The 13,539-nt window shown below is 38.9% G+C and overlaps 1 protein-coding gene and 1 long non-coding RNA gene across 2 annotated transcripts; one reads left to right on the top strand and one right to left on the bottom strand.

Moving 5' to 3' along the window:
* Nucleotides 1-1,930: 1,930 nt before the first annotated feature.
* LOC119789227 lies at nt 1,931-4,501 on the bottom strand. The gene is made up of 4 exons (XR_005281555.1): nt 4,437-4,501; nt 3,853-4,034; nt 3,628-3,747; nt 1,931-2,861 (listed from the first exon to the last, which is right to left on the bottom strand). It is a non-coding gene; the product is annotated as an uncharacterized LOC119789227 (long non-coding RNA).
* Nucleotides 4,502-5,106: 605 nt separating this feature from the next.
* Nucleotides 5,107-13,161, top strand: LOC119789220 (uncharacterized oxidoreductase YccK-like). Its single transcript, XM_038294032.1, has 8 exons — nt 5,107-5,246; nt 5,335-5,476; nt 9,490-9,590; nt 10,836-10,913; nt 11,660-11,807; nt 11,924-12,003; nt 12,098-12,191; nt 12,333-13,161. The coding sequence occupies exons 2-8, from the start codon at nt 5,365-5,367 to the stop codon at nt 12,740-12,742; spliced, it is 1,023 nt and encodes a 340-aa protein (XP_038149960.1). The 5' UTR covers nt 5,107-5,246; nt 5,335-5,364; the 3' UTR covers nt 12,743-13,161.
* Nucleotides 13,162-13,539: the final 378 nt, after the last annotated feature.

Below are 13,539 nucleotides of genomic sequence, written 5' to 3'. Positions count from 1 at the left end.
ACCTCGCAATACTTTTGCGTTCCCTCGCAAAAACTTTTGCGTTCCCTCGCAAAACCTTTTGCGTTACCTCGCAATAGGGCTTGGTCGTCGTGACCATGTTGACGGCGCACTTTACGGCTTCCTTAGACTATTGCCTGTGTTCTCCCTCTCAGCCGTGTTTTATTTCGTTTAATTTCACCGTAACTTGATTTCAACCATGGTAAACCGTTGCTGTATTGTGGGCTGTAACAGCGCATCACATGATCGCCGAGGGAAAAACCTACAAAATGGGATAACTTTCCACCGCTGTCCTGCCTGGAGGCGCAAACACGGAGACCAAGTTTCACAGATAACAAAGAGTCGTCGGCTAGCTTGGATCGCGGCTGTAAGACGACAGAACAGAACTTTCCACAGTATCCTGATGTCAATGCGAGTGTGTTCCCTGCATTTTCATTCTGGTAAGTTAAAGATGCACGGTTTTATTTTATAGCCTACAGTGTTTCCTTCCTTCATCCGTGGCACCACATACAAGCATGAACGCGCGCCCAGAGACTGTTGATATAGCATTTTCATCCTCGTTGGTTGATATAGCATTTTATCTTCTTTGGTAGAACACACTGCCAGTTCCTACTAGGACAGGGACATCCCTCTCCATTTTCAAAAAAAACCCTGAGGTTGACAGCTGTCATAGCACCACTTATAAATTTTGCTGATCCTAGCGCTTACCAGCCGTCTTGTAATGTAATGTAATCATATAATACAATTTAATAATGTGTATATTGAGGATCATTGATAACATTATGGTTCTATATGTGTTCAACACTGCTGCTGTGGATAATAATTTTAAATTGTGTCACCAGGAAAACCAGCAAATGAAATGTACACCTCGCATCCGGATTGGGCACCATCACTACACTTGGGCCACACTGAGATAAAGGCCACACAGACTGCACGCTATGAGAGACAGGAAAAGAGAAAACGGCAAAGGACTGACAGTACACCTGCGAGGATGAGACAGCTATTGATGACCTTGTTCCACCCGGTAAGCCTTACAGAGCCAGAAGATTCAACACCGTATGTTGCTTTTGTGGCTTTATCAGCTGCATGATGCACATTTAGCTAAAAGATGTCCTTATTTTATCCATAGTGGAGACACCAGCACCAGCTGAGGATGGAGCTGAGCAGACACCGCCGGCGTGCTGAAATCAACCGGCTGCTGGAGGAGAACAGGACCCTGAAACGTGAGCTTGGCCAGAGAAAAATGGATGAAGATTTCCTGAAGGAAGACACCGTCAAAGTGAAATACTACACTGGACTTCCACACCTTAAAGTCAACCACTTTATTCTGGTGTTTATGAATTACTGTATTAAAGAAAAGATTGATGCTCAATATGGAATTGACAATTTCTTTGTATCAACAATACACTCTAAGCAAACATTTAACAAGTGGGTTGTTTTTTAGCCATAGGTGTGTTTTGCATCCATACCCAAAAGCAAGAGGTCTCAAACGATCAGATCCTTTTCAGTGTTTATTTGCAAGTAGTGAAACTTGAGAACACAGTGCAGCGCAGAACAGAGCAGTGCAGTTTGAATGCTTGTAGGTAAATGGTTACAAATAAAAAATGGACGCGATGAAAATGCAGTGCAATTACTTACAATAACATAGTATGTATTTATACAAAATGTTCAATCCTATTAATAAGTCGGTCTTAATGAAACATCAATGGAGAAATGGAAAGTGGAGATATTGCAAATTATTATTATACAAATTGTAGTTATAGTAAACATTAACAGTTAAACACTGTTAGTGCAAATTCTTATATAAGTATTTATAATAATATGCATTACTTAAATTGTATAAATAAAGGCTGCGATGCAATATGTCATGATATACAATAATATAATCTATAATTGTATAATATAACAACGTGCAATAATATGCAAATATAACAATACAATGTAATAATACAAAATACTATGCTTTTTATAAAAAATGTCTATGTATAAAAAAAATTCCAAAGTAATAAAAAATACGTATTTATGAAACATCAATTACAAACATAAAAATTGGAGGTAGATCAAATTAAGTAATAACAGATATCAATAACATTTGAAGTAGTGCAAATTATTACCGGTACTATAGTACACATTAAAAAACAATGTTAGTGCAATGTCTTATATAATTACTTTTAACAATATGCATTTCTTAAATTGTATAAATAAAGGCTGCGATGCAATATGTCATGATATACAATAATATAATCTATAATTGTATTGTAATATAACGACGTGCAATAATATGCAGCTGCAATGTCTTTCACTGTCTCACAGTGCTGGAGAAGGACAGCTGGTGGAGCATTTTCAAACTTTGGGTCGCGCAGACGGTCTTGCAGGGGTTTTGGGATCACAGCTGGCTGGACAGGAGCAGCATAGTTGTGAAAGTAGGGCTTCACTGTGGACATACAAACTGACCTATGGTTCTGAAGAACAGGGAACATTGACGATAAGTCGTCCAATGTGGCTTGGGCAGTGCGTCTGCTGGCCCGTGTCCGTAGGCCAGGCATGGGAATGTTGTCATCGATGACTCTGTCCAGAGCAATCCTCTGCACTTTGGATGAAGTGAAGTCCATCTTGTGGGCGACTTCACCGCTGACTTTGTTGATACCTGCTGGTATTTTCCAATAAGCTGGCACATCTGTCACAGTCTTTTTCCCACGGATGCGGACTGCTGCCTCAATCTTAAACAGCAGAGCCCCAACATGTGTACATGCCTCTGCAATTCCAGCCATGCATGTACAGTGTGCACAGCAAACCTGCCCATCGTCAGCAATGATGACCCATGGCTTCAGGGGAGTCTCATTAATGCGCTGAGAGTGCAAGACCTGAGGAGAAAAAAAATAGACATAAATTATGCAGGTAAGGACACCATTATATTTCATTCTATGCTGGAAAGCAAACGTTAACCTCAACCCCTCATGCATGTGTATACATATCATATAAATCACAGTTATACAACAGTAAAGTATAACAACCACGCTGTTATATTGTTATATCACTTAAAAGAAAAAGAAATGAAATGAGCACAGGACATTTAAACCTGCATAATACCTCTGACTGAATGATTTAAGCTCAAAGTTACCCGTTACAGTGTTTTATGAGGTCAGATTTAATAACCCGCAGTCAATACTGCACTCATTTTTCTAAATAGTTCACTTTGAAAGACTCTGATTCAAACTAGGAGTTAACTTGAATGGCCACAGCACTGCACTATTGTTTATTTTTTTATATTTTGCGGATCTTTGACTATTTAATCTATTCCTTAAAATTTTATTAATAACAATGTTCAATAAATGATTTTCAACAAAATACAGATGTAACACCTATCCAGTTTCTGAATGATGGTAAAAAAATCTTGTTTCTACCAGCAGCTGGGGGAGACTAGATTAGAAGATGGTTCAGAAAACCTGTTAGGACACATTTTTTTTCTAACACTAAGTATCAAACAAATGCTGATTTCTATTTCAGCAAATTATTCTTAAATTTTTTTTTAATATTTTGAATAATGTTTTGATGAAGATTTGAGATTCCTTTCACTGAATGAATGGTCACAAAGCTAGTGTTAAGCTTGAAGTCTCTGGCCAAGCTCACGTTTCAGGGTCCTGTTCTCCTCCAGCAGCCGGTTGATTTCAGCACGCCGGCGCTGACAGAAGTCACATTCTGTCAGCGGTGTCTGCTCAGCTCCATCCTCAGCTGGTGCTGGTGTCTCCACTATGGATAAAATAAGGACATCTTTTAGCTAAATGTGCATCATGCAGCTGATAAAGCCACAAAAGCAACATACGGTGTTGAATCTTCTGGCTCTGTAAGGCTTACCGGGTGGAACAAGGTCATCAATAGCTGTCTCATCCTCGCAGGTGTACTGTCAGTCCTTTGCCGTTTTCTCTTTTCCTGTCTCTCATAGCGTGCAGTCTGTGTGGCCTTTATCTCAGTGTGGCCCAAGTGTAGTGATGGTGCCCAATCCGGATGCGAGGTGTACATTTCATTTGCTGGTTTTCCTGGTGACACAATTTAAAATTATTATCCACAGCAGCAGTGTTGAACACATATAGAACCATAATGTTATCAATGATCCTCAATATACACATTATTAAATTGTATTATATGATTACATTACATTACAAGACGGCTGGTAAGCGCTAGGATCAGCAAAATTTATAAGTGGTGCTATGACAGCTGTCAACCTCAGGGTTTTTTTTGAAAATGGAGAGGGATGTCCCTGTCCTTGTAGGAACTGGCAGTGTGTTCTACCAAAGAGGATAAAATGCTATATCAACCAACGAGGATGAAAATGCTATATCAACAGTCTCTGGGCGCGCGTTCATGCTTGTATGTGGTGCCACGGATGAAGGAAGGAAACACTGTAGGCTATAAAATAAAACCGTGCATCTTTAACTTACCAGAATGAAAATGCAGGGAACACACTCGCATTGACATCAGGATACTGTGGAAAGTTCTGTTCTGTCGTCTTACAGCCGCGATCCAAGCTAGCCGACGACTCTTTGTTATCTGTGAAACTTGGTCTCCGTGTTTGCGCCTCCAGGCAGGACAGCGGTGGAAAGTTATCCCATTTTGTAGGTTTTTCCCTCGGCGATCATGTGATGCGCTGTTACAGCCCACAATACAGCAACGGTTTACCATGGTTGAAATCAAGTTACGGTGAAATTAAACGAAATAAAACACGGCTGAGAGGGAGAACACAGGCAATAGTCTAAGGAAGCCGTAAAGTGCGCCGTCAACATGGTCACGACGACCAAGCCCTATTGCGAGGTAACGCAAAAGGTTTTGCGAGGGAACGCAAAAGTTTTTGCGAGGGAACGCAAAAGTATTGCGAGGTAATGCAAAAGTATTGCGAGGGAACGCAAAAGTATTGCGAGGGAACGCAAAAGTATTGCGAGGGAACGCAAAAGAAAAAAAATTCCCCATGTCCCCTAGGGGGCTCCGTAGTAATACACCACAAGGCATGGAAGTAATAAAAACATCCAAATCTGATAGGGTGAGCTGTCGCTATAGCTCTGTCCAGTAGGGGGCAGCAGACGCACCAATAAATGCTCGTTTATTTCCAGTTAAATGGCGCCATCTAGTGGTCGTTGGGGCCGTATGTTTCGTAACACTTAACACCAAGTCTTTTGTAACTATAAACAGAAGATTGTGAGCGTCTTACATGAGCAGTGAGGTGTAGCTCTGGCTGTAGCAACAGATAACAAAATGTAAGTTACACTTGTCACATTTACAAGTCCCTCAACGCTCTTTTAGATGTGTGTTTTATTAGTATTATATGTTTATTTCCCACCGCAGTGAGAAGTTACAGTCAGTCTTTACTGCAGAATGTCGTCTGTTCCTAAAGTGAAGCTCTCCGGAGGTCTGGAAATCTGCCGGGTCCTGAACGGGATGTGGCAGGTGTCTGGAGCTCATGGGGCTGTGAACAAAACCAAAGCAGGTAAACTCATTATTTACTCATATGCAGCTGTGACTGTTCTGTATAAAAATTTGCTGCGCACATAGCACAGGTCTTATGGTACAGGCGCGTATGGGTGCCGCAGAGGGCCATGTTCAGTAACCGACTGCCAGAATGACATAACAGGCAGTTTAGATCCATCTAACAACTGACATTTAAAAGTATTTAAGACTATTAAATAGGCAATATGTATCCTTTAGAAGGGAGCTCAGATATAATGTCAACTATTATTATAATTTTTGAATGTTTATAGTTATATTTTTGTTTTCTGAGTTTAAAAATCTGCAACAGAACAATAAAAAACTAGTCCTGAATAAAGTCTTACATTTCAAAAATCCCATAATACTTTTGCTGAATTACATATTTACATAGAGGAGTAAATATGTACTTAAATACGAACTCCCATGGGGCCATGTAGGTTTGAACATTTTGTCCTCCCTTAATAAAAGCATTCATTTTAACAACAAAGTACAGGTGCTGGTCATAAAATTAGAATATCATGAAAAAGTAGATTGATTTCAGTAATTCCATTTAAAAAGTGAAACTTGTATATTATATTCATACATTACATACAAACTCATATATTTCAGATGTTTATTTTGTTTAATTTTGATGATTACAAATGACAACAAATGAAAATCTCAAATTCATCATATCAGAAAATTAGAATATTGTGAAAAGGTTCAAAATTGATGGCCCCTGGTGCCACACTCTAATCAGCTAATTAACTCAAACCACCTGCAAAAGCCTTTAAATGGTCTTTCAGTCTAGTTCTATAGGCTACACAATCATGGGGAAGACTGCTGACTTGACAGTTGTCCAAAAGACGACCATCGACACCTTGCACAAGGAGGGCAAGACACAAAAGGTCATCGCTAAAGAGGCTGGCTGTTCACAGAGCTCAGTGTCCAAGCACATTAATAGAGAGGCGAAGGGAAGGAAAAGATGTGGTCGAAAAAAGTGTACAAGCAAGAGAGATAACCGCACCCTGGAGAGGATTGTGAAACAAAACCCATTCAAAAATGTGGGGGAGATTCACAAAGAGTGGACTGCAGCTGGAGTGAGTGCTTCAAGAACCACCACACACAGACGTATGAAAGACATGGGTTTCTGCTGTCGCATTCCTTGTGTCAAGCCACTCTTGAACCACAGACAGCGTCAGAAGCGTCTAAAGAGAAACAGGACTGGACTGCTGGTGAGTGGTCCAAAGTCATGTTCTCTGATGAAAGTAAATTTTGCATTTCCTTTGGAAATCAAGGTCCCAGAGTCTGGAGGAAAAGAAGAGAGGCACTTCATCCACGTTGCTTGAAGTCCAGTGTAAAGTTTCCACAGTCAGTGATGGTTTGGGGTGCCATGTCATCTGCTGGTGTTGGTCCATTGTGTTTTCCGAGGTCCAGGGTCAACGCAGCCACATACCAGGAAGTTTTAGAGCACTTCATGCTTCCTGCAGCTGACCAACTTTTTGGAGATGCAGATTTCATTTTCCAACAGGACTTGGCACCTGCACACAGTGCCAAAGCTACCAGTACCTGGTTGAAGGACCATGGTATCCCTGTTCTTAATTGGCCAGCAAACTCTCCTGACCTTAACCCCATAGAGAATCTATGGGGTATTGTGAAGAAGAAGATGCAATACACCAGACCCAACAATTCAGAAGAGCTAAAAGCCACTATTAGAGCAACCTGGGCTATCATAACACCTGAGCAGTGCCACAGACTGATCGACTCCATGCCACGCCGCATTGCTGCAGTAATACAGGCCAAAGGAGGCCCAACTAAATACTGAGTGCTGTACATGCTCATACTTTTCATGTTCATACTTTTCAGTTGGCCAACATTTCTATAAATCCTTTGTTTTTATTGGTCTTCAGTAATATTCAAATTTTCTGATATGATGAATTTGAGATTTTCATTTGTTGTCATTTGTAATCATCAAAATTAAACAAAATAAACATCTGAAATATATGAGTTTGTATGTAATGTATGAATATAATATACAAGTTTCACTTTTTAAGTGGAATTACTGAAATCAATCTACTTTTTCATGATATTCTAATTTTCTGATATGATGAATTTGAGATTTTCATTTGTTGTCATTTGTAATCATCAAAATTAAACAAAATAAACATCTGAAATATATGAGTTTGTATGTAATGTATGAATATAATATACAAGTTTCACTTTTTAAATGGAATTACTGAAATCAATCTACTTTTTCATGATATTCTAATTTTATGACCAGCACCTGTATTGTGTTTACTAGTGTTATCTCCGACTAATACTGTTTGATGTTCTCTAACAATTGATTTTCACGTGTATGCAAAAAAGGAAAGCAATCAGGAGGGGGGGTAACACAGTTTCATGCCACTGTATAGTTATTAGGGGTGTGCAAAATAATCGTCATGATGATGCATCGTGATTCTAATTTTCGTGATCTACTGCATCGATTCTTGACGCCAAGTATCGATTATTAATTTAAAAAAACGAATAAATAAAATTGCATGAATGGTTGGCGAACATCAGCCAAAAACAAGTGTATTACAAATTCCAGTCCAGTAGATGTCGCTGCGGATGTGTTGACGCACGCTGCCTTGTGTCACAAGCATTTCCGGCCGCGGGATACTGCGCCGAGTCATTCAAAAACAAAACATGGAGGAGAAAATATTGCAATGCATCGCAATAATTCAAGTATCGTGATGCATCATGATAGAATCGCATCGTGGCCTATGAATCGTGATTCGAATCGAATCGTGACTTCTTTGGCAATACCCACCCCTAATAGTTATAGAGTTGCTAATACTAGAAAACTGTGTTTTTCAGATACAAAAATATTTATATTTTACTTTTTATTTGTAGATTAACTGAATTGATTGCCAGCAATAACTTATACAGGACGTGTTTAACATGAATCTTAAGAAAATACAGGTAGACTTTTGTGACACTTAAGAAGAAATTGTTTTCACTGCCTCAGTATTGGGACCTATTTGGACCTGGAAAATCTCAACAAACCTTTAGAAAAGTTGTAAAAAGTTTGTGTTTAAAACACATTATGCCACCCAGGAGCTTAGATAAACGGCTTAAATTGCTTTCTGATATCAGATTGTTTTTCTCCAGGTATTTCCAGAAATTTGCTTTTTTAAAATGAAATAATTATAACAGACAAAGTATACATATGTCTTTATTAAAGAAATATTTCTATGACTTCTGGAGGAAACAGTGGCCATTATGTCATATTGATTTACCTGAATAGCAGTGGGAGCCATTTTTAATTAATACAGTGCTAAAATTATTTGGAAAAAAAAAAATTGAATCTCCCTTTTCAGAAATCCATATAGACATAAAGTATATGTGTCAGTCCTCAGAAGATGAGAGTTAGAAAATAAAACTTCTTCTGAACAGGTAGAATAGGGAGCTGTGTTCTTTACATAAATTATAAATTTTGCCTCACCTCTCAGGGGCTGGAGAAACGGATTAGCTGATATATTAGTACATGACGCTATAATCTTAAACATTGTCTGAATCCAAGTATTTACTTCACTTCTATTGAGCAAAAAGTTAGGAAATTGAAACAGGAAAAATAAAATAATTCTACTGCATATATAAACATCAAGGCAAATCCTTTTTTTTTCTGTTTTTGATGCTTAATAATTAAGTTTCTAAATTCTTCCAAAAATCATAACAGTGATGTTTTTAGTCTGCTCATAGCTGCAGCCATACTGAACCTTTTCTTCTGTGGAGAAACCCATACAACCCTTTTACTTTGTGCCAACAAGCATCCTCACTATGCTTTATATGATGTTGAATTAACTTGCAATAAAGATGCTAGCATGATTAACAAATAACACCAAGACGGTATTTAATTTGATCTAAAGCAGAGCACTTTGGACCATTTTAGCAACGTGACCCTGCAAACAGATGTGAGCGCATAGTCTGTCTATGTCTGAAGGACACGTTGCTGTGATCCTATTACTGGCTGTTTCTCTCCTCCCTCTCCAGTTGAGGCCATGCAGGCCTACGTTGATGCTGGACTGACCACCTTCGACATGGCGGATATCTACGGTCCTGCAGAGGAAATATATGGACTGTTCAATAGCCAGGTGGACACAGACACTGCAATAAATCTTTTACCTTTTTACTCTGAATCCCTTTAACTTGTGAGCTGATTTCCATCATTACGTGTAAAACTTATTCAGTAAAAAACAAACCAGTGTTTCTTTAACACAAACAGAGTTGAATATAACTCTGTTTCAGAGTCAAAATGAGTATAAAATTAAATTTTTTGCTAGTGTCAGATTTTCGAAGTTAATTTAACTAATATTAGTGTCTAAATCAAGAAGACCTATCAGAGACTGGTGGGAAATCAATTCCACATAATGTAAGAGTTACACTGCAGGGCTGTCAAATTTTATACTGAATATTAATTAACTCAACACTTGAGCAGATTTACACTCACTATAGTTTTAAATATTCAATTTAGAGTTGGTATCAAAGGAAAGAACAAGACCTTATTATTTTTGTAAAATAAAATAAAAAAATAAATAATTACTTTAACGGCAAAAATCAAAGTTAATATAATCACCAAAAGCAGTCAACTTCCCTAATGTGGTATAAAAAATCTGAAGATTGCTTCTCTAAGAAATTCATTTAAAAAAATTTATTACAGAAAGAGATAAACATATTTTTTGTTACAACATAACAGAACAATAATGCTGACACAGGAAAAGATTTTTTTTTTTTACTCTTTAACTTGTCTCATTTACTTTTACATTTAATTGGCTTTTTCAAAATATTTAAAAAGCTTAGTTAAGTTTCTAACTAGTTGACTTTTTTTTTTTAAACTTAAATTACAGTAGGTAACACATCACACAGTGAATAACAGATTGCTGGTGGTAATCTATGAAGCGTTTCCACTCAGGTGTGGACCCTCCAAACCACATTTGACCTCAAGATTTTGCCTGTTTGCTGCAAACTGATGTTTACATCCAAGTTACTAAAATGGTAACATGGACTATAAATGGTTAAAACCAGAAACCTCTCAGAAATTTTTATCTAGATAGAAATGTTTTTAGAAGAGGTACCAAGGAGTTATTCTGTATTTTTATATTAAAATATAAATATAAAAAGTAGATGATTTTTAAGTTTAAATTGAGAGAAAAACAGTAAATCAGCAATAAAATAAGTTCCAGGTCAATACTACTCCTTCAGTTTGATCCTGTTTAGATTATTTCTGCTTCTTATTTCAAATATAGACCAGTTTGGATTAATTAAGTTTAAATATAATGATGGATCAAACTCATGCCGCACATTGTTTGTAATTCAATATGTCCTCTTATGACCCTCAGCTTAACTCAGAAGGAGCGTCTCCAGCTCTGCAGGGTCTGACCAAATTTGTTCCCCGACCAGGACCGATGGAGCGGAAGGTGATTACTGACTGTAATGCAGGTTTTATCCTCCAGGATGTTCATCTTTAGATCATCTCTGTAATCTGCCTTTAATAACACTTTTTGAAGCCTGGCTTCAACACAAAGCAATCTGTAGGCATTGAACTTCTTTTTAACATTTTATCTCAACAACCTGCCTTTTTTTATATTTAACTGGGATTAAATATTAACAGACCAACAGTTTTATACATAAACATTTTATATGTAAAGTAAATCAATAGAGTGAAACTTTCTTTCTGTAGTTTTTAGTGATCATATCTTTGGAGGCAGAAATATTTTTGAGTTATTTTTAGAATGACTTAAGCAAATAAAAGTTATACTGGAGTTTTTATAAACACATTTTCTAACCAGAATCAGATGTGGGGATGAAAATGAATTAATCCAAACCTTTCCCTGTCGCTGCTTTCCCTCAGCATGATGCCCCCACCACCATTTTTAACTTAGTGCGACATTTGTTTCCCTCCTCACCGGTGTTTTGTATTAAAAAAGTATTTTTCACGATGAATATAAACATTTGAGGTGATTTTAGTGAACTGGCTAAGTCAGTTAAAATGATATAATAATAATAATAATAAATTTTTTTATTAATTGTGTTGAAACTGTTTTTATTGCACTTATGGAAAGCACTTTGGTTCAGCTGGTGCTGTTGTAAATCGCTGTATAAATAAAGGTTGGTTGATTGATTGATTGAGCCACTGCTGGTGCTGACATGCTTCTGTTTTTAGGTGGTGGAGAAGGCGCTGCAGCGCTCCATGAGCCGAATGAAGGTGGACACCCTGGACTGTGTTCAGTTTCACTGGTGGGACTACAGAGACAAGAGATACCTGGAAGCCCTGGGACACCTGTCAGACCTACAGCAGGAGGGAGTCATACGTATGTTTGCCCTTAGTTCCCACATCAGCTGCCTACATAGATAAGTGGAGGAAGTTAATCTTTATTTTCTCATCTATACTTATTGTCTGAATAAGGAATTCCTTTGACTTTACTAGGTGAGCTCGCCCTCACTAACTTTGACACACAGAGACTGGAGGAGATCACTAGCAAAGGCATCTGCATCTCCAGCAACCAGGTAGCACTTACACCTGCAGGTTTTGCTTTTTGCTTCCTTGCACCCTTCCTCTCCTCATCCTGTGTTCATGCATCCGCTCCTTTTGCCTGTACAGGTTCAGTACTCGCTGATAGATCAGCGGCCTGCAGCCAAGATGGAGAAGTTCTGCGTTGCCAACAACATAAAGCTCCTCACATATGGAACGCTGGGTGAGTTCTATAGAGTGGGAGTTATTTAAACGCAGAGCCAATGCCAAAATGGTGGTTTCTGAAATGGAGTTGTGTATGTGGCTGTGACCTCCTCTTTATCCTTTTGCCTCCTCTTCCTCACCCCGTCTCCTCCCTGTTTAGCGGGCGGCCTGCTCTCTGAGCGTTACTTGGGGAAGGCGGAGCCCAACTCTCGGGCAGAGCTCAACACGGCCTCTCTCTCCAAGTACAAGAACATGATCGACTCTTGGGGAGGATGGACTCTCTTCCAGGACCTCCTTGTCGTCTTGGAGACCATTGCTAAAAGACATGAATGTTCAGTGGCCAGCGTAGCAACCCGTTACGTGCTTGACCGCCCTGCTGTAGGCGGAGTCATCATCGGATGTCGTTTCGGTGTCGCGGGGGCGGGGCAGTACATCTCTGACAGCCTGCACAGCTGCAGCCCCGACCTGAGGCTGACGGCGGAGGACCACGCAGCCATCGAAGCCGTCACACGGCGCTCCAGGGACCTGATGGCGCTCATTGGAGACTGTGGGGATGAGTACAGGAGCTGAGGGGGAGGGGCGGGTTGACAGACTGGACCTGACAGTTCAGTTAGGAAGAGGAGGGGAAAATATAACAAGCTCTCAGGGATGATACTCATTTAAGATAGATTTTGTTATTTTCATTTTTTTAAGAAGGACGTGGTTCAAATTTAAACATTTGTTCTGCGTGTTTTCTGTCTTTTTCTTTGCCTCCAATGTATATCTTAAGCCATTTCTCGTTTACATAAAGGTCTCTGTAACCAAGGTCTCTGAAGATGCTGAATAATTTAAATATTTTCCATTTGATGTCTGCATAATGTACCTGCTTTTAAAAGTCTAGAATGAGTCTAAAGCTGTGGTGCTGTTCTAGAAAAATGCTGTATATGAACATAAATTGCATTAACCAATGAACTTATTATGAGAAGCAATAAAACAACATGGACCACTGAGATTCCTGCACAGTAATGTTTCTTACTGCGTGAACAACTAATCATGGAGAGTAAAGCTCAGGATGCCATGACTCTGGATGTTCACATTAGGCAGCAGCAACAATCATAAGTTTTAAAAACTGGCAATGCGTCTGCCGGGTTTAGGTGAGTGTGTGTATCTGTCTAGCCCTCAGAGTGAGGACCATTTTTCCAATTTTACCATCAGATTGAGGACCAGTTGTACAGTGAGGACATTTTGCTGGTCCTCACAAGCTATTTTGCTAATGGTTAGGTTTAGGGCTAAGGTGTCAATTGGGTTAGGGTGAGGTATGCATGGGTAATGGTTAGGGTTAGGACATAGAAAGGGTTGAAAATCATTGGTCAATACATGGTCCTCAC

Source organism: Cyprinodon tularosa, unplaced genomic scaffold, assembly GCF_016077235.1.
Source record: "Cyprinodon tularosa strain WSP-4 unplaced genomic scaffold, ASM1607723v1 ctg333, whole genome shotgun sequence".
In the NCBI taxonomy this organism is placed as follows: Eukaryota; Metazoa; Chordata; class Actinopteri; order Cyprinodontiformes; family Cyprinodontidae; genus Cyprinodon; species Cyprinodon tularosa.
Note: the sequence above shows the minus strand (reverse complement) of the source record. Positions and strands in the feature narration are given on the sequence as shown.